Below are 22,614 nucleotides of genomic sequence, written 5' to 3'. Positions count from 1 at the left end.
ATGTACGATCAATCCTTATTGCTATTAAATTTACAGAACATAATATTTGGTAGTGGGTTTTATAGAGTTTGATAGCTTGACAAATTTCTATTCTATTCACTCTCTAATGGGCCCTATTGACATTTCAGACAGGGAACTTTTTTTATTTATTTTTTTTCATCAACAACAAAAGCTTTATTGATAAATCAAAAAAGGAAAAGAGGATAAGGCATCCTTTTACAAAGGACAAAGAGAATACAAACACAAAAAGAACCCGTAACAAGCTAAACATGGGCAAAAGCCTACATAGCACACACTGCCAACCAATCTCTAGCTAACAAAAAAAGTGGGACTCCTTTAAATAAAGAGTTCCCTGACGCCCAAAAAGAAGATAAGTGACAAATATGATCCCGCAAACAGCCTACCTCCCGAAACTTCTCTTCAAACAGCCTCTGATTTCGCTCCATTCATAGAACCCAAAAAATTGCAAAGACGGCACAACACCATAAAATTTTGGCTATCTTCGATCCTCCAAATGTGCGAAAATTAACAAGGAGCATATGCGCACTCCCTTTTAGGGCAACCCACGTAACATTTCCCAAAGAAAATAATCTATGCCATAAATTCAAAGCTATTGGACAATGCAAGAATAAATGATCCACGGACTTCCCGTTCTTACAACACAGAATGTACCACTGAGGATTTAGAACTCGATTAGGTCTCCTTTTCTGCAATGTATCATTTGTCAAAATGTCTCCATGAACTAAGGCCCACATGAACACCTTCACCTTTAAGGGAGCAGAAGCCTTCCAAACTCTTTTGCAAAAAGAAAACTATGGAGCTTGAGGATTATCAATGATGTAATCAAAAAAAGACTTACAAGAAAATATTCCGGACGAATGAAGAGTCCAAATCCTCTTATCCTCCAAAAGAGGAGATAAAGAAAATTGATCAATTCTGGATAATAAAGAGATCAGTTGTGAAGCCTCCCTATCATTAAGATTCCTAGAAAAATCAAAATTCCAAGAGATTGGAGTCAAAAGTGAGCAAGCTATGGAAGCAATTGAAGAATTATGAGAACGAGCCACTCGATATAGATGCGGGAAATCGGCTTCAAAAGAAGATTGACCCATCCAAACATCCTCCCAAAATCGAACAATTTCCCCATTGCCCACCCTTACAGAATGATGTCGGGACCAGCATGTGAAAATTTGAGAAATTGACTTCTAAGGAGCACGACAGCTACCCCTCAAAACCACTCGTGAATCCCTTTCATTGTCTTGAGTCCCATATTTGCTTCTTATAACCGAATGCCATAGTGAATTAGTTTCAAGTGGAAATCTCCATAACCACTTGCCAAGAAGGGCCAAGTTCCTAGCCACAATATTACCTATAGCCAAACCCCCGTTCTCCTTAGGTAACGACATTACCTCCCAATTCACCAAGTGATCCTTTTTCCCCTCATCCTTACCTTTCCAAAGAAAATCCCTCATCAACTTTTCTATTAACCTTGCCACCTTAATCAGAACCTTAAACAAAGATAAATAATAAATAGGAATTCCACTCAAAACAGTCTTAACCAAAGTGTATTTATCCCCTCGTGATAGTAAAGCCTTACTCCATCCTTCCAATCTCTTGCCAATCTTTTCCACCACTGGAGACCAAAAAACTTCACTCCTAGGATTACCCCCCAATGGAAGACCTAAATACTTAAACGGAAGTGCCTCTATACCACATCCTAAAAGAGACGTCTTATTCTGAAGTTGATCTTGCTGCATATTAATTCCCACCGCGCTATTTTTTTCCAAATTAATCTTGAGCCCCGAAAGCAACCAAAAATTCTCAAAATCGAATAAAGATTAACTATCTGATTATCATCTCTTGAAGAAAAAAATATAGTATCATCCGCATATTGTAAATGAGTTACACTAACTCTATCCCTCTCCACCTCCAATCCCTCAAAAATACCTGTTACTTTAGCTCTATCGACCATCCTACCCAGTACATCAGCCACCAAGATAAAAAGAAAGGGAGAGAGTGGGTCCCATTGTCGAAGTCCCCGCGAAGCCCTAAAGCATTCCCCTGGCTTACCATTAACTATGATTGACATATTGCAAGTTGACAAACAACCCCTAATCCAAGATCTCCACCACCCACCTTATCCTTTCTTGTCCATTACAAAATCTAAAAATTGCCAATCCACATGGTCATATGCCTTTTCAAAATCTATCTTAAAAATAAGACCCACCCTCCCTGAACTTCTATATTCCTCCACAACTTCATTTGCCACTAAGGCAACATCTAAAATTTGTTTTCCTTTCACAAAAGCCCCCTGCGCCCTAGACACGGTATCCCCTAAAGACATCCTTAGTCGTTTTGATATAACCTTCCCCAAAATCTTATATAGTGATGTTACCAAACTAATAGGCCTAAAATCTCTAATTCTGATAGCATTCTCTTTCTTAGGAATTAAACAAATGAATGTGGCATTTGAACTCAAATTAACCACCCCCGACTCGTGAAATTCCAAAAACACCCTCAACAAATCCCCTTTCACCACCGCCCAGCAATCCTGAAAGATGGCCATAAAAAAACCATTCGGGCTTAGAGCTTTGTCTCTTTCACATTCAAAGACCGCCTCTCGAATTTCTGTTTCATCAAAAGGCCTTTCAAGCCATGTTGCAATTTCCGGTTCAATGATTCCCCATTCTAGTCCTTCAATCCCCAGTCTACTCACCTCTTCCTTCGAATAAAGTTGAGAATAAAAATCATAAATGCTACTGACAATCTGATTCTCCCTGTCCTCCACAACCCCTGGGCTTACCTCCAATCTCTTGATGAACTTCTTCTTCCTTTTCCCGTCTGCAACCTTGTGAAAAAATTTTGAACTAACATCTCCTTCCTTTAACCATTTGATCTTTACTTTTTGAGCCCAAGAAACTTGCTCCCTAAAAGTCAACTCCTCCAATTTCAATCTAAACTCGAATCTTTCTCTCCTTAATGACTCAACTAAACCCCCTAGCGCCTCCAATTCATCTAAACTCAATAATTCTGCTCATCACCTCTTTCTTTGAAGATTCCAAAATTCCAAACACCTCCCTATTCCAGCACTTCATCTTCTCCTTGACAATCTTCAACTTTCTCATAAATTTAAAACCCTCCCATTCATGACAACTAGCATTGGTCCACCATTCCTCAAAATTTTGCTTAAAACATGCATGCTCCAGCCACATGTTCTCAAATCTAAAAGGCACCGGACCCCATTTTAATGGACAACTTTCAAGCACAATAGGACAGTGATCTGAAACTAATCTAGGTAGTGATTCTTGTCTTAAATTGGGAAAAACCCCGTCCCACCTCAAAGATTATAAAAATCTATCCAATCTGCAACACACCAAATTCTCTTGAAGATTTGACCAAGTAAATCTAGTATTACACAAAGGAGGATCCACCAGCTCACACTCTCGTATAAACGAATCAAAATCTCTCATCCCCCTAGTGATTCTAATCCCATTAAGTTTTCCTGAGATCGTCCTAACCACATTAAAATCCCCTCCTAAACACTAGTTTGGTGAACACAACCCAAATAATCCAAATAACTCCTCCCAAAAATCCTTTCTCCTAGAAGGCCTGTTAGGGCCATAAACCCCTGTCAACCACCACTTCGAATTGTCTAAGTTCCTAAACCTAACTGATAGCGAAAACTCCCCCATTATTGTTTCACACTTAGAAACCACTCTGTCATCCCACACTATCACAACTCCCCCTGATCTACCAATTGCAGGCAAACACACCCATCTCCTATGTCTAGCACCCCAAAGACTTTGCATAAACCTCCTCTCACACACATCTACTTTAAATTCCTGCAAAACAACTATGTCCGGTTGATGACTCCTAAGAAAATCCTTGATAACACTCCTCTTTTTTCGAGAACCCAAGCCCCTCACATTCCAACTAATGATCTTCATTGGGAAACATTTCCTCCCCTAACCGCCTCTCGTCTCCTCTCATAATTAACTGAACTTGCTAAATTCTTTAATTCTCTTACCCCCTTTTTACTATTCTCACTCGTGTACCTTTTACTCATCCTAAAAGGCCCAAACGTGCCCTTAATTTTAACCAATGACAACCCCATGACCTGAAGTAATTGCAAAAAATGAGGAATCTCACTCTCCTCAATTGGGCACGTCTCATATTTGCTCAACTCATGTAGCCATCCCTCCGTTTCCTCCTTCCCTTCACTAAAAACTTGGCCCCTCTTGTCAGAATGATTTTCGAGACTCCCACACTGATTATCATTCACCTAACCTTGAGATATATTAGCATGTAAGGACTCAGACACTATGATAGACTCATTCACAGTGGCCCTTGGGATTTCAGCTGGCACCCCTTGTACAACAGTGTCAACTAATGAAACTTCATGAATAGGACAAAAGGAATTGGACTGATGAACCACATATAGCCCACCCTGAGCCCTATCCCCAGCAAAGGAAGAGTTTGGAATAGCTTGTATCCTCTCCTGCAAAGATGAAACTATTAAACCTTGGGTTAAGGAAGGACTGACCTGATATAGAGCTTCAGAAACCTTACTGATATCCTCACCCCCAATGGTACAATCTGCATTAAAAAAACGATTGAGATCCCAGCCATTATCATCTTGCTCACCCTCACTAATTTCCACATCTGACTTCATTTCTGAACTCGCAGATGATCCATACTCCTCTAGATTTTGCAATACCTCGTGTATCTCGAAATGGCCCTCATCCACCTCATGAATCTGCTTTTCCGAGGCCCTTATAACCTCCATTAAATCCTCAATCCCTTCCTTTGACGTCCCATTTAATTTATGAAAATCTCCATTGGACCTGTCAACCACATCTGCCAACCCTAATAGGGCTTCCTCTGTATCCAGGTCTCTATAAATGGGGGACAAAAACTTGTACATCACGATCGTCTGATTCTGGGATGTCGCATGGTGGTAATCGACTTGGCTCCTTCATCGCTAAGCATCGTCGAAGACCCTCCTCTTCTTCATAACCATTAACCCGATTGGACTCCAGCCCCAAATCCTCAGTCGGGTTGGAAAGAGCAGCCCTTGGGCCTATAATAAAATTTGGGCCCCTGTCGATATGTTTACCAGCATTTGGACTCCCAGTGAGAGCTGGATCCTTATCCTTAAAAAATTGTCTATCACTTGGGCTTAAAAGGTCCAGTCCACCAGCATCATTAGTCTTGCTACAGACTAACAAATCATGAGATGAGCCTACATCATGACCAAGCCCATTAGAATTAAGACCAGGTCCATTAGAATTAAGACCTCCAGACTGACTGCCCCTATCGTCCCTTGCTCTTCCTCCATTACCTGTGCCCCCCTCGAGCATATCACCCAACTGCCTTCTCATCTCCATCCTGCCACGTGTCAAGCTTGTCCCCTGAGACGCCTCACCTTCCACTTCTCCGGCACTGAAAGTCGCCTAAAAACCTCCATTGCCGATGAACCTCCCTTCTTCCGACAGGCTTTGATAGAGCCTTCAATCGAACAACCACAGAAATCTCCTCAAGCTGAACATGAACATTCGCAGGAAAGAACCCATTGCCATAGCCTTTAACCTTCAATCTAGCCTCAAAAAGATTTTCGAAATTTCTGGTTCTACGATCCACTTCTATCAACCCTCCACACTTTGACCCAATCCATTCGAAAACCCTATCATTCTAGAGGTTAAAAGGCAAGTTGCAGACAGAGATCCAACCTCCATTTGAGGCGATGACATTATCCTTACTGAACATCTCCTCCAACCAGCTTTCCAGTCGCACAGCAATGCTTTTATGAAAGAAACATACTCCTTGAGCACCATAGTAGTCAGCCTCCTATGTACTTTATGCAAGAAACAGAGCCTTGTTTAATTGAAAAGGCCTTAGAACAATTAAGGCTTTAAACGATCGATTTAATTCCTTCTCAATCTGAGCCCACCCATCGAAAAAGTTAGTTCTGGTGCACACCACCACCTTGCGCATCTCCAAAAAGAAGTTATAGCCACCCAAACTACTTGATTTAGACTTTAGCACATCAGCATATGAAGCTCCTCTGTTTGTCCCTTTTTTTTGGGAAATAAATCTATTCCCATTTGTGTTTCTTCTGCAAGAACTAAATACAGAATGATTACTTCTATTATGGCCTCCTTTGGCTGTAGTCCTTATCTCCCTTTCATCATTCGTAACCCTGGAGTCTCCATAGATAACTCGTTCCAACATCTTAGCCATTGCCTCCCACCCCTAACCATCAACCACTGCTGGAATGATAATGTTGTTTCGTTTTGCCCCAGCTTCCCATTTTGACATCTCAACAAAGACACCACCCTTGTTACAAAATTTCTGGACCCAAAAAATTGCTGAACTGCTCATGTATTTGGAGAAGAAAGTTCGATCATTGCGTTGGCCCCAAACCTATTGCAAAGCTTGTATGGCCCAAGAAACACCCCCAAATCTATCTTCATAGTGTAACTCCTGAGACGATTCCTCTCAATGATCACCAGTGAACCTCCTCTGGATTCAACATCCATCTGAATGGTAATAAGCTTTTGTTCGATTCGTAACTCTAAAGCTCCCCCGCCATATACTCTCAACCTCGCACTTTTCATGCTATCTTACAAGATAATAACATAATATCCATAATTTTTTACATATAGTGTCTCTCATGTAGAAAGAGAGCAAAAATGCAATCCTTTGACAATAAGCACATTTCTTTTTCTTTTCTTTTTTCGGATGAGACAGGGAACTTTATTCTTCCAAACCAATCAGGAGGATGGATGACTAATCATTACCATTTTAAAAGGAAGTGATATTTTATTTTATTTTATTTTTCTTTCTTTCTTTTGGTACTAATTGAACTATTGCTCTCAAGATGCTATCATGCCCCATCAGAACCTTTTTATTATAGTAGATGGCTTAGAAGATGCCATCTTGTTATTTACATTGTTGAATCCATTTGTTAACAAATTGAGCTTTTGGGACAATTGATGACTTAACGTGGTATCAAAGCTTAAATTGAGTTGAGGGGGGGGGGGGTTCTTGGATTCAACCTACATATACATTGGTGTTTGTTCCCTGTCTCTCCATTCAAGTCACTCCATCTTGATCATTTATTGATCATGCGAGGGACATTTCGTTCTGTCTATCACAGGAACCCTACTTCCCTTTATTGATCATTTGTTGAGCTATACAGCCAAGAGCCTGGCTCCAACTCATCACGAAGAGGCTGCATAAAAAATCATGGAAAATTAAATGAGATTTGGTGGTTTACGTTCCTAGCTTTTCGATGTCAAATTATATTGGGAATTAAGTTTTAAATATACTTGTTATTTGACAAAATTATATGAGAGAATGGCTGCAAATGCTGTCTAGTGTCCCTTAAAATTTTTTTCTGCTAAAATTGTGGCCAGAATTGGTGGGTGTGAATTGAACTTGCTGTCCTTTTCTTCCGCCTTTAAATTCCTTTTTACTAAAATTTTGCAGCCAGAATCTGTGGGTGTGAATTGAATTGCTGTCCTATTCTTCTAAATAACAGGTGGGAAGCAAACAGTTATGGATATCATGGAGATGATGGATTTCTTTATCGTGGGCAAGGAAAGGGAGAGTCATTTGGCCCAACATTTACAACTGGTGATACAGTTGGTAGTGGTATCAACTATGCTTCACAGGAATTCTTTTTCACGTAAGACAATATTTGACATTCAACTTGCTTTTGCATGAAATTAGTCTTGTATGTAAGTGGTTTGATTGTTGATGACCGTGAGAACCTGCAGTGTGGTTTCACTCTTGTGTAGTTATATTTAATTTGATTTAATTTAATTTATTTTTGGTGTTTCTTTGACTCTTATTAGAATTCTTATAAATCTCTGTTTTATATTGTTGATGCCAGTAAAAATGGGGAGGTAGTGGGAACAGTGTCTAACGATGTGAAGGGTCCCTTATTTCCTACTATTGCCGTTCACAGCCAATATGAGGAGTATGTTATGCCTCCTAACCCTCCTCTACTCACTCACTACTTTATTACTTCTGCCATTTATCTAATTTAACAGGACAGTTGTGTTTGTATTTGATGGTGCATGCTCAAAAAGTTAAAATACCAGTTACTTTAGTTCACCTATTTGAGAGTGATTAATTACATTAAGATTCTACTATTTGGTTTGATGGTCGCTTTTGTTTGCATGAATATGGTTGAAATTTGCATATGACAAACTTAGCCTTTTGATCCATAGAACCTTTAATGTCAAAGTTTATTAAACAATACCTTGGTGAAAGGGAGCTGTTTACCAAGAAGCAGTTTTTGTGATTCACCATTCCAACGACAAAATTCAACAAGTGAATGTTGTTGTTTTCCAATAAAATAAGCTGGATTGGCTGAGTTTATATCTAGTACATGTTAAAAATTGAATGGTGAATATTTTACAAGTAATGTTTTCTCACGGGCTATATTTATGTAAGTTGAGATAACTAATGCACCAAGGAATTAACAAACTACAATACCGAAATCAGAAATCAATACGTATACAAAAATCTATGTATACCTAAAATATTATGAAAATATCTGTGTAGATAAAAGATTGTGGGCCCCAACAGACGGCCTTCATTTTAGGTTCCAAAGCCTATCATATCATTTAGCCACTCATTAGGCATGACAACATTTTCATATTTGGCGTGGGGAATGTCCTCTTAGAAGAGTTAGTCTCCCAGGGAATATAGCTTCAATTTTTGTTTGTTGGTGTATTTGGTAGAAACAGAGGTGGCTGTTTGATGTGTTTAGTTCGAGGCTCCAATGTTTGCAATTAGAGGTAGACTTAAGTATAACTCTAATCAAGGCTGAAAATTTGATAAATTCAGATTTTAAAGCTGATTGATTGATGCAGTTTCCAACAAGGCAAACTTGAATTCAACAAGCTTGGGGCCCAAATCTAAACCATGATGAGTAAGAGGAATAATAATGTAAGAAAATACTCCAATCTGAAACTTTGTTATCCAATAACCTCCTTCCAAAGGGAGAGATTATGCCCCCTATATATGGGTTTTCTAATACACTTGTGAAGAAAGATTATGGCTCTGATCTTCTTGAGTTTTTGCATGGATCACTTCTCAAGTTTCTCTTTTCACTTACTATTTCTGCTATTATTTGTTTCGTACAGCAGGAAACCTCTGTACTGTTTTATTCTCATCAAAGTCAAAGAGGTTGTGATGCCTTTTAGTTGTATGTTTGATTTTGATGCTGTAGGGTCCATGTCAACTTTGGGAATGAACCCTTTCAGTTTAATCTCAAGGTAAGATAATTCCTTTTTTTTCATCATCATCTTTTCTCTGTTAATTGTCTTTAGCTCAGTTTGCTATGTTTATATTTATTGTTCATCACTCTGCTTACGCATGCAGTATACGCATTGCTTTAACTTCTGTATTTTTATATTCACTTTCAAGTAACAATGATAATTTTGATTGTTTTGTTATAAAAGTAAGCATATTTTCAAATCTTATGGTGAATCCTTCTCTGTTTATCCTCTGAAAATGTAGTCTAGGTTCAATTGTTATTTATTGAGATGGAGAACTGCCTCTTCTTTTCATAGATTTGATTTTAAAATTTAAATTTGTCATCACTTTGTGCATGCTAATGTGATGCTAATCAAATTTCTGGTACTGCAGCTACTGCTATACTGGAACATTAGTTGATCCCTGAATCATACATTATGTGGGAATTGAATAGTAGTTAAATTTGTGGAGTTGTAAGCTGAGCTTTTATGGTCGTGTCTCCTGGCGCTAGTTACTGATTAGTTTTGGTGGTTATTTCTATTTAGCAATTGCAGGGCACTGAATAACTTTCTTTCAATGTTAGAAGTGATGATCTTGAGTGTCAACTCATTGTGTTCGTAGTTTTCACATTCTAGTCGCTACTTTTCTTTTAATTTGTCAAGATGTTAGATATAGTAAAGGACCGTTTCTTACATGAATATCGTAGAATTAATTCTAAAAGTAGTAACTAGAAAGGTTTTAGCTTTATGCTTCCCATGGAAATTGATGCCCTTTGTTTTGGGTTCTTGCATCTTATGATTAGGTATTTGAAGCGCAGGAAAGAGCGAAGCAACAGACAATGATTGAGAAAATGTCTATACCACAGAATGTCAGTTACGGGTAAGTTTACATTGGATTTTAGTTTTTTTTTTTTTCTCCCAACTTGTCTAATAATTATAGTAGTAGTAGGAGACATCAAGAAATTGATAGATTGATATTAAAGTTTACCATTGTGCTTACAATGAGTCAACTTGACTTTGTGGCATACAAGGGTTGTAGGAACAGAATTATTGCTTGTACAGTGAAAGCATAAATTGAAATGCAAAAACCCCAAGGGGTTGGCCTGGTAGCAAGGGCTTGGGGGTGTGCTCCCTCTAAGGTTTAGGGATCGAAACCTCTTAGGTGCTAACAATTCCTTAGGGCCATCGGATTGGGGGAAAACCCTTGAATTAATCGTGGTGCACTTGCGGGAAACTCCTTGCCGATGGCCTATGCACCCTTGGGAATTATTTGGGCTTTGATCCGGACACCCCGGTGCCAATCAAAATAAATAAATAAATAAATATATTGAAACGCAAAATTTCCTTTTAGATGGTGCATGCAAAAAATGAGCACCTTTCTGTATTTTTACAAAGTTGTCAAGTTGGGCATTTTGAAGTTTTAAGTTTAGTTTCTTTTTGCTGCTCTTCATTTGAAGGCATATGCATTGTGACTTGTATCACTTAAGCGAGCGCTATTCATTTAATGTATGGTGCATCACCCAATTAGCTCTTTATCTGCTGGAAAACTTAATTATTTAAATTTTCGTATACTACATATATATATATATATATGTATAAATTGTCTCACAAACTTGTTATTCATTGGATATTATTGTTGAGTTCAATTTGTATTTCCATTTGGAAATGCATTGTTGAGTTCAAATTTTGGTAAGGTGTTACTGATGTAGGAAGTGTGAGGATGCGAGTTGTCCTGGGAAAAATGGACATTCTGCAATATGATAAGACCAAGTAAGAACTGTTTTAGAAGGATAGATTCGTTATGGCATTACATGATTGAAAGCAAGTGTGGGATCCAACCCAATAGTTGGGATTTTTAAGTGGCTTTTTGAGGAAATTCTAGAGCTCTATGAAAATGCATATCTTGGGGATCATTTTTCACATTTCATTTGTCTCATGCTAAGGAATGGAGAGATGTCCATTTTTCTGCTTGATTTTGGGGATTTGTTATCAAAAACAAAGCTCAAGTTATATGGGATTGTGTCACCTTCGCTATATTTTGGGAGATTTGGTTTGAAAAGATTGCAAAGATTTTTGAAGATAAATTTGAGTATTTAAAGGTGATATGGGATCAGATTTGTCATATATCATCATGTTGGGTTTCAGTCTCCCCTTTCTATTAATAGGAACTGAAGGGCAGTGTGTGATATGTAATCTTTTTTTTCCCCTGTACTTTTTGTTTTTCTGGTGGACATCTTGTCCTCCTCTTCTTGTAAGCTTTCTTTTGTTATTTTTTGTAAAATTTCTTTGTTCCTGATCAAAGAAGTAGTAGGATATGTAGGTTAACGAAGTGTTTGCTTTATTTAGATTTTGGTACAATCAGGTATGTGATAGGTAGTACAAATTTAGAGAGGGGAGTGAGGAGAGAGGAAACATTTGAAACAAAATGGAGAACAAATTGAGGAAAGGATTAGATAATTTGAGATTTGCGAGCTTCTACCTACTTTTCGCACCACTAGTTTCTCCTGTTGACAATTGTGACATCATTTATTGTAAACGTTCTCATCATATAGCGTTTACAAGTCCCTTTATGCTAGTTTTGAAAATGTGGAGAGTAATTGTTTGTTAAGAGGGAGCAAAACTTAGGGAATGATTAGACAATCATCCCCTTTTATATTGATAATAGATAGCTTACGATGGAAGCCTTGGAGGCACAAATACGGAAATAACAGAATTAGGAAATAACAACTAATAGAATAATCAATACACAATAACCAAAGATATTATTCTCACACTCGCCCTCAAGCTAGTGCGACGATGTCTCTCACATTATGGAATGGTTTGCTTCCAATTCCCTTGGTGAGAATGTATGCTAGTTGTTCAACTGACTTGACAAAAGGAGTACATATAGTGCCATTGGTGAGTTTCTCCTTAATGAAGTGGCGATCAATCTCCACATGTTTCGTTCGGTCATGCTGAACTGGATTGTTAATAGTAGCCTTATTGTCACAGTCCAGTCGCATGGAATTAGTATATGACTAATCCCCATATCACTTAGTAGTAGTAACTTGATCCACAAGAGTTCACATATACCTTGTGACATGGCTCTACACTCGGCCTTTGCACTAGACCGGGTGATTACATTATGTTTCATGCTCTTCCAAGTAACCAAATTACCTCCAACAAAGGTACAATAATCAGATATGGACCTTCTGTCAGTTATTGATCTTGCCCAATCAACATCTGTATAAGCTTCCACCCTGAAGATAGTCATGTTTTGAAAAGTAGAGGCCCTTTCCTGGAGAAGATTTTAAGTATTTAAGGATGCCCATTATTGCAGCTAAGTGTGTCTCATGAGGAGCATACATGAATTGGCTAACCACACTAACTGCCATGGTAATGTCAGGACGAGAATGGGATGAGCAAATGAGCTTACCCACTAGTCTCTGATAACTCTCCCTGTCAACAATAGCTCCCATACTGTCATCACTAAGTTTCTGGTTTGGCTCCAGTGGTGTATCACAAGCTTTACTCCCAAGCATCTCGTCTTCTTTCAAGTTTCAGCAGGTCTAATAACATATTTTCTCTGACAGATGAAAATTCCATCCGTAAACCGGGCAATCTCAATACTTAGGAAATACTTGAGATTCCCTAAGTTTTTTATTTCAAACTCGGTTGCCAAATATTTTTTTAACTGGGGTATTTGCTCTCTATCATCTCCTATAAGCACTGTCATCCACATAAACAATAAGAGTTATAGTCTTACCATGTGAGCTATGTAGCACGGACACAGATACGGACATGAGACACGATGCGGACATGTGGACATTCAAATTTTCAAAAAACAGGGGACACGACACGTTGGGAACACGTTCAATATATATAATTTTATTTGTTTATTATATGTTTAAAATTGAAAAAAAGATCATTCAACAAATAAAAATAATTAGTACTATTTATGTTCAGGTTAAGCAAACAAGAATACCCAAAAAAATAGAAAAAATAAAAAGAGGGAAAAAAAAATGAGTATATAAATGAAAAAAGAAGGGTTTTTGTTATTAAAAAAAAAAGGTATTTTAATACGAACTGAAGAAAGAAGAAGAAAAAAGAAGCGAAGAAGAAAAGAAGAAGAACGAGGGACATACCTTGAAGCCCTAGATCGATCGACTGGTTCTTTACTCTCTTGAGCTTCAACTGGTTGAGGTTTTTCTTCACCCTCGTTTCTCTTCTCTATCTCTTCTCTTTCACTTTGTTGACGTTAGGGTTTAGTTTAGGAAAGCAAACTTTTGTGTTTTTACACATTTTACCCCATTTACAAGTTTTGAAATTACATTTTGTACCCCGTAAATGTCTAAAACATGCCTCTACGTGTATCAAACGTGTTCGACTGCAAAAAATTCGAAAAAAATTAGGACACTTCGCATAGTGTTTGACACGTGTCCAACGCTTGTCCGGTGTGTGTCAGTGTCTGACATGTGTCGAACACTCATACACTCCCTTCGGAGAGGTGTCCGTGCTTCATAGCATGCGAGGAATGATTCACAAACAAAGTGTGATCAGGCTGACTCTATTTGAAGCCATATTTGAGTATAGCCTGAGTGAATCTCTCAAACCAAGCCTTTTGTTTGATGGTCATCAAAGCCAGGAAGGATATCCATATATACCTCTTCTTCTAGATCACCATGTAAAAAAACATTTTTTACATCAAACTCATGAAGTGGCCAATCCAGATTAGTTGCCAGAGAGAGAAGTCCTCTGAATGAATTCATCTTAGTCACTGGTGCAAAGGTCTCTTGATATTCAGGAACTGATACAAACCCAGGAATCCCTTCACACTAAGGCTCCTCCTGGAGGGAGGATTGGGACCCAAGGAGGATTGTGACTAGAAATAAGACTGTGACTCAAAGAATGTGACATCCATAGATACAAACCACTTACGAGATAGAGGATGGTTAACACTTATAACCCTTTTGAGTACAAGAGTAACCCAGAAAGACACATTGAGAGAGCGGGGATCAAATTTACCACAAGAAGTACAATTGTAGACAAAATAGACACAGACAAAGATTTTGGGGGGAATAGAGAACACAGACTCAAAACCTAAGAAAATTTGGAAAGGAGATTTGTTGTGTAACACTTGAGTTGGGAGACGGTTGATGAGGTAGGCAACAGTGAGAATTGTGTCCCACCACCACCACCACCACCACCACCAAAGTAAGATCTAGGCACATGCATAGAAAAAGACACGCAATGAGCTATATCAAGAAGATGACGATTCTTACATTCCGCAACCCCATTTTGTTGAGGAGTGTTGGTGTAAGAAGTCTGATGAATAATGGCATGGGTGAAAAAATAGCTTGCTAGACCAGAATCAATATACTCACCTCCATTATCAGAACACAATATTTTGACAATTGCCCCAAATTGAGTACATATCATTTTATGGAAATTATAAAACACAGAAAAGACCTCACTTTTGTCTATCATAAGATACACCCAAGTAGTTCGTGAAAAATCATCGATAAAAGTAACAAACAATTTATAACCTTTTAAAGACACGACACGAGATGGACTCCAAACATCAGAGTGAATTAAGGAAAAAGGTTCTAAACTTTTGTTAAAGCTTGGAGCAAAAGAAGTTCTGTATTGTTTTCCAAGTTAACAAGACTCACAATAAAACTCAGAGACATTATTGTTTGTAAAAACAAAAGGAAATAAATGCTTAAGTAATAGAAACGATGGGTGCCCAAGATGCTAATGCCACAACTACAAGTTTTCCTTGGTGGTTGAAAACTTGATGGAATGAAGTGCTAGCTTGTCTGCTTGCTCCAGGATATAGAGACCATGTTCTACTCTACCATTGTCAATCGTCTTCCTCATGATAAGGTCTTGAAACAGACAATGATCAGGAAAGAAAGGCACACTACAGTTCAAGTCATGAGTAAGACGACTCAACGATAAAAGATTAACAGGAAAATTGGGAACATAAAAAACATAAGATAGTGGTAGAGAAGGAGCGTCATTGACTAAACCTTTCCTAGAAACAAAAGAAACAGTACTATCAGCAATCCTAACTTTGTCTTGACCTGAAGAAGGCTTATATTCCTAGAACAGATCAGAAGACCTAGACATATGATCCAAGGCACCAGAATTAATAATCCAAGGTAAAGACGAGTGAGAAAGAAAAGCATTTGGAGAAGCGGTGAAGTTACTTGAGTGGGCAAAAGACGAGGAGGATGTATCGGATGGAGTAGTAGAAGAGCGACGGTCTAGTAGGTGTCATAAAATATCCTCTAACTCAGAAGAAGACATACCAAATATATCACCACTAGGAGGGACAACTGAAGGGGCTTCAAGAGTATCCACTGCACTAGTATGATGTGCACATTGGTTAAACTTGCATCTTTGAGACCGTTCGAAGTGGCCCCCATGACTACCAGATCGGTCACCATGACCACTAGAAGGAACCCATGAAGCTTTCAACAAGTCTCATAGGTATGTCTCGGCTGATGGCAATAATCACAGAACAGTGTATCCTTCTTTGAAAGACTAGGTGCAGTATGAGACAGGTCAGTACCATCCTTAGGGGGAGAAGGAAGTAAGGCTGAACGCTCTGTAGAAGTAGGTGGCAGCATAGCAGAGTGACGACCCTTTTCATTCTGTACATAATCAAAGGCCTCTTGAAGAGAGGGTAGAACATCCATACCAAGGACACGACTCCAAATAGGAACAAACTCTAAGTTGAGACCTTTCAGAAATTTGAAGACTCTTTCCTTTTCAATAAACTTCCGGTCACCCACAGAATCAGTTGTGCAGATAGACTTATAATCCTATCGATGATCCAGACGTTTACAGCCATTATTCAGAAAAGTGAAGTACTGAAGGATAGTCATCTCCCTTTGTACTGAGCACTCAATAGAACAGCACAACTCGAAAAGCCTGTGAGAAATTCCCCTTCCGGGAATAGGTAGTGGCTACAACATTCCAAATATCCTAAGCGGTATCCATAGACAAGTAGCCTTCCCGAATGTTAGGTACCATGGAATGAATAAGCCATCCCATAATTAAAGAATTAGTAATCTCCCACTAGTTATAACTTGGATCAGTGATACCTTGTGCCTTGATCCTCCCATCAACATAATCCATCTTCCCTCTACTCTTCAAGAAAAGGGTCAAAAACTGTGACCAAACAAGATAGTTTTGACCATTAAATAGAGATGTGATAATTTTAAGGCTAGTGTTTAGGTTTTCAGATTTAGTTGTCATATTGGGACTCTCCCCTCTAGGTGGCTGAGAAGTAGTAGTGGATTCACTAGTAATATCAGCCATTTATACTCTATACACTGAATAACAGCCTGTACTAATTATAATTGTTGGAAGATGGTATAAAATCAACTGAACCAAGCAATATCAATTGCAGACCATGACAGGAGCATAATAAGTCAAAAAAAATAGCAAGAGGACCATATATTGGCCCAATAAATAAAAAAAAAAAGGGAAAAAAAAAAGGCTTACGGGTCGATCAAAACAGTGTAATAAATGTCCCAAATCACCCAAAAACAGATCACGGAAAAGTTAGGGGCAAAACAAGATTCTTTGATCATATGAGGGTGTATTTCGGCCCTGATAGGTGAGGAGAAAGGCTGCAATAGAGGCTTAGGGGCTTAAAGAACCTGCTGACAGTGATGGTGAAGGGCTGAGAGTGCCCTAAATGCCACAGACAGCTGACAGAGCCTAAAGGCCTCTTGGTAAGCCTTGAAAAGCTGGCAAGAAGGCTGACAGGCCTGAGAGAGGGCCGAAATGGGAGTTTTTAGGTATGGGTGGTTATGGGTGATGATGTGGTGGTGTTGGGTGATGGTTTAGGAGCAACTTGGCTCTAATACCATGTTTGTTAAGAGAGAACAAAACTTAGGGAATGATTAGACAATCATCCCCTTTTATATTGATAATAGGCTATGAAGCACGGGTACTCCAAAAATGATGCTGTACGAGTATCGGGTACTTACCGGGTGAGGGTATGCGTACTTGTACGGCGGTATATGTACCGGGTATGCTGATTACATGTCGGGTACGGCAAATACTATCGGGTACGTCATGGATACGGCATGGATATGACGAGGCGATTTTTTTTTTTTTTTTTTTATAGCTGCTAGAATTTGTTGCAGTCTTTATTATTCTTCTTTCAACTTCAAAAATCATCAAGTAATTTATTTCCAACACCTTTTACCCATGAGGCCTGGTTTTGCTCTCTTTTGCATCTTGTTTTAAACAATCAAAAAAGAAAAAGAAAAAGAAAAAATTATATAACTTTTTAGACAAACTATTCTCTTTTTAGTTTTGATATTGAAAATTTGATTTGTATGTTGGATGTTCAGTTATAAATTTTTAAAAAAATTTAAAAAAAAATTAACGTACCCCAGCCGTACCTGTACCCTATTTTTTTTAAGAATTTGCCGTATTGGCGTACCCATATCGCACCCGCACCTACACCCGCACCCGCACCCGTGCTTCATAGATAATAGGTAGCTTACAATGGGAGCCTTGGAGGCACAAATACGGAAATAACGGAATAAGAAAATAACAACTAATAGAATAAGCAATACACTATAACCGAAGATATTATTCTAACAGTAACTACTTGTTCACTTATAAAAGCAGCTGCTTTGGAGAAGACTAAAGAGTAGTCAATTTTGAGTGAAGCAATCACTTTTTAACCATGGACTGAAATTGATGACTTTACTCCTTAGAACTGATCAAGTGAACCATTGATTAAACCACAGACTTGTACAAGTCCCTACGTCATTTAAAACAAGATACATCCTGGTTCATCATACAGAATGTAAGTCTTTACTACACAGGCATGCACAAAACTTCAGTGTTCATTTTGCACAAAAAGCTTGATCTTTTGAACTTAAGCCTTGTCCACCTAAAATCATTTAAAAGAACGAGTAATTATACACTCACAGAATTAATTCACAAAAGTTTCCGGATGTTCTAATCTTTGTTCCTCGTAAGTTGATTTGGAAGCAAATGTGTCACTTAAAGTTTGTCGTACATATGTCCAGCTTCACTATTGGCATCGACACATCATCACCCTTCTTCAAGTTAGTTGGCACTCAAGGTTAAGGGAGGGTGGCACTTGCCCACTGTTCTCAGCCTGTGTTAACAATTGTTATTCAAAGAGGGATTTCAAGTCCACAAAATCGCCAAAATGGGGGGACGTCAATCTCTCCACCAAGCATCAATGTCTTCACCGATTGCATCTCGACAAAGGGGGAAGTCGATCATGTGTCACAGGTTTACTCAAAGGATCATTTGATTAGATGGGTTGTTGTTTCCCTCTCGAAGTGCAAAGGGGGCCTTAGTTTGGGCCACATTGTCAATAAAATATTTCTTTGCTTGATAAGTGGTTATGAAGGTTTTTGAGGGAGTGTTGAATCTTCCTGGCATGCTGTGATTAAAAGTAAGTATTGGAATTAGGCTAATGGATGGGATTCTGCAGTGGTGGAGAGGGGGACTTGCCCTTCTTCATGGAAATTCATCTCTCATGGCCTTCAGTGCTTCTTTCAATTCAATCATCTTCTTGTAAGTAATGGGGAGCTTACTCACTTTTGGGAGGATATACTTGGAGGGGGGATACTCCATTTTCTCTTTTGTTTCCGTGATTGTATCAGTTAGCTACAACCCACAATGTCTCAATTTCTTTGATGGTCTCATCCCATTCATCTCCAATCTCTTGGGACTTTAAATTCTTTAGAAACGTAAATGATCATGAGACCAATGAATGTAATCCTTGAGATGTTTCATTGTCTTCTAGTTGATGTAAGAGTGTGGAATCTCCATCCACCTGGGCTATTTACTTATAAATCTTTATTATTATTATTATTATTATTATTATTATTATTATTATCTCATCGATAATTTAATTATCCTCATCTTTCTTACTCACAAGATGATTTGGGATGCTTGCGTGGCCCTTAAATTAAAAGAGTTTGCATGGACTTTGGCTCACTTGAACTTAATACTAACAATATGGTTTAAAAGAGAAGACCAAATTGACTTTTGTTTCCACAATGGTGTGCTATGTATAGGGAGGCTGAGGAAAGTATGGATCATCTAGTCTTGCATTATTGTTATGATGGGGAGTTTTTTATTTGGCGGAGACCGATGGGATTATTATGCCCTCTTGTGAGCTTGTGTTGTATTGATTTTAGAGCATTCGGATTAGACGGAAGGACTCAGGTTCTATGGAGACGTGTGGTTTGCACGGTCTTCTTGGTTTTATGGCTTGAAAGGAATGTAGAGTTTTTGAGGAGAAAATAGAAGATTTGGAGAGCATATGGGAGAAGTTGTGTTTTTTAGCTTGTGGGGTTCGGTGGCTCCCTCCTTCAAAGGGATTCCTCTTTTTTTAGTTCTTGGGGATTTAAATGCTATTTGTAGGGTGTGAGAATCTTTTGTTTTGTTTTGTTTTGTTTTGTTTTGTTTTCTTTTCCCCTTGTCCTCCTTAGTATTTGAGCTTTTTAATGTTTAATGAATTTTCTTTCTTGCCGATTAAAAATAAGTAAATAAAATTAGAGGCACAACCAAGGTTCTGAAAAGCCGTTGCGGTCACTGTAACGGTGGCGGTAGCGCGGTTGCGGGGTGTAAAGGCCGTAGCGTAACGGTTGCGGTAACCGGAACCATGAATTTTTTTATTTTTCGCACAATTTGAAAAAAAATTACTGATACGCATATTTTTTTTCCATGATCATATTTATTGGGTTTAAAATAAATATTGATCAATTTTTGTAAATTTTTAAGTATTATCCAATATATTTCATATTTTTAAATCACTATAAACTGAGTTTTTTACATTTTATTCTAATAATTAATAACTTTATATTATAGAAAAAATCAATCACTAACTATTATATATAAGATAAACAATGACAAAAGTAAGAAAATAAATAAGAGTCTAAATATATATATATATATATATTTTAACCAAGCCAAATAGATAATGACCACACTTACTACTACTACTATTATTATTATTATTATTATTATTATTTTCAAACAATATATAGATAGACACACAAACAAAATGGTTGAGTGATAGCAGCTGAATAGAATAGCATAGGTCTTACAGTTTCAATGAATCAATAACATGTTCTTTATCTTTCCTCTTCTCTCTCTATCTGTTGCTCCGCCATTTTCTCTCTTTATCTTCCCTCTTCTCTCTATCCCTCTTCGCCTATTTTCAACTTTTTTTTGTGTGTTTTTTCGAAAGAAACAGTTTGGAACCGTTACGTAACGGTGCGTAATAGGCTGTTGCGGCTGTTACGGCACCGTTACGACCGCTATGGCAGCCGCTACGGCTGACACAACTATGAATCTCAATCACACTTCAAAAGCGGCCATAACGGGTGGCGGTAACTACCAAAACCGTTACGTAACGGTTGCGGCTGCTTTTTAAAACCTTGGGCACAACTCATTAAAGAGTAGCATATAATTGAACTGAGGCACATATATAACATCTTGCATGCAAGTAGCATAAAATATCCACCACAGTTGAGGGAAATGTTAGACATGAATATGCAGAAGCAATGGTACCTAGGGTATTACAGACTACAGAGCTCATATTTTGTTTATTCATTAACTATGTTAGAATCTTACCGTAAATCTTTAATCTATTTTAGGGCAAACTTTTACCTTGGTCCTGGTACAATACTGTTATTCTTATATTAGCACTTTGTTTTGTTTATACTAATGTAATACTTATTGTTACCAGATTAGTTCGCTCCTATTTACTGCACTATGGGTACGAGGATACACTCAAATTATTTGACATAGCTAGCAAAAGTTCTCTTCCTCCCATCCCGTTAGCTCAAGAAAACGGCTTCAATGAGCAAGACAACATGTATGCATTAAACCAAAGAAAGGCTCTTCGACAGGTACGAATTGCCAGAGCTTGAATGGATTTATTATAGAGAGCTGGAAATATGGTATGCCGTAAACAGATCAGTGGCTTTTAGATGATTTTTACATGCAAAAGTGTTCTTATTTTTGTCCTCTTTGAGGAGCCTGTATTATTTTGTTTCACACAAATTTCTGAGCCTTTTTATTGGAAAATGAAAATTATTAATGCTGTTTTACAATTGTATGATTGTTTGCTTTCTTTGTCATTCTAAACATGTATATTCTATCACCATTTCTGAAGTTATACTCCTCATCTGTATATGTGTCACCATTTCTGAAGTTATACTTCTCATCTATATATCTTTCTGGTTGTTTGAAAGCCCTTTTGAAAAGATTCAGTATTATTTGACAGCTGGACAACCGTAAAGCAATGCTGATTTGCACAATAACAGCGTCCAAACTGACTCACTCCTAAAATGGAGGCTAAGGCCTCGTTTGGGAACAGGCTAATTTAGTAACTTTTTGGCTATTTGGCTAAAATATGAGCTAAAAAAAACTAGTATGTTTGGGATAACTTTTTGGCCTTTTACGAAAAGATGTAGAAAAAGTAGAGAGAAAAGAGAATCTTTGACTTTTTGGTATGGGTTGTTAGCTTTTTGACTAATTTAGGCCTCGTTTAGGAACAGGCTAATTTAGTAACTTTTTGGCTAATTGGCTAAAATGGTAGGTAAAAAAAACTTGTATGTTTGGGATGACTTTTTGACTAATTATGAAAAGCTATGCAAAAAGTAGAGAGAAGCCGTAATTGTTGACTTTTTGGTATGACTAATTGGCTAATTGGCTAATTTAGTAACTTTTTGACTAATTGGCTAAAAAGGTAGCATCCCAAACGAGGCCTTAGTAACTTTTTGGCTTTTTGACTAAAAGGGAGAGTTCCCAAACGAGGCCTAAGTCATATATAACTAATGAGGATATAAGAGAGAATGTAGGTGTAGTTCCAATAGGCAATATGGGAAAGGTTAACAAGCAAAGAGTGAAATCCTATTCATTAAGGGCTTTTGTTTTGATGATTTTGGCTGAGAAATAAATATTGAGGTGATCAGAAGTGGTTTGTCTTTGGCATAGATTGGCTAGGAGCTGCTTGTTTTACATGGCTGAAGTAGGTTTCAGGGACAAGTTTTCTTCTTTAATAATGACAACACAAAATGCTTTCTTTATATTTGTCCTGTTCTAAAGATACGGCAGCTTAATATTGCATACGGACTGCTGTTTCATCATAAAATTAATGATTTTTGACATTTTGGGTCTAATTTCTTTACGGCGAATTCCTTGTGAAGCTTTGCTAAAACAGATATTTTGCAATGTAGTATTTATTGATGAATTTGAAACCACCACTGCAGCTCTGGAATATTTCATCCTTCAATTTTTGTTCATAACAAAATTGAAATACTGGCACTTCATTTTTTTT

At 37.9% G+C, this 22,614-nt stretch overlaps 1 protein-coding gene across 2 annotated transcripts in view; it reads left to right on the top strand.

Annotated features, from left to right (window-relative positions):
• Window positions 1–22,614, top strand: part of RANBPM (SPla/RYanodine receptor (SPRY) domain-containing protein) — a 34,698-nt gene that overhangs the window by 1,918 nt on the left and 10,166 nt on the right. For both annotated transcript variants that reach the window (XM_082920543.1, XM_082920542.1), the window contains exons 2-6: window positions 7,544–7,690; window positions 7,898–7,984; window positions 9,245–9,290; window positions 10,073–10,149; window positions 21,019–21,181. In XM_082920543.1, the coding sequence (XP_082776669.1) occupies window positions 7,544–7,690; window positions 7,898–7,984; window positions 9,245–9,290; window positions 10,073–10,149; window positions 21,019–21,181 (520 nt within the window). The remainder of the gene's footprint in view (window positions 1–7,543; window positions 7,691–7,897; window positions 7,985–9,244; window positions 9,291–10,072; window positions 10,150–21,018; window positions 21,182–22,614) is intronic.

Source organism: Camellia sinensis, chromosome 3 (genome assembly GCF_055761805.1).
Source record: "Camellia sinensis isolate YWXY chromosome 3, ASM5576180v1, whole genome shotgun sequence".
Taxonomy (NCBI): Eukaryota; Viridiplantae; Streptophyta; class Magnoliopsida; order Ericales; family Theaceae; genus Camellia; species Camellia sinensis.
The sequence above is the reverse complement of the archived record's forward strand: the minus strand, read 5'-3'. Positions and strand labels throughout refer to the sequence as shown.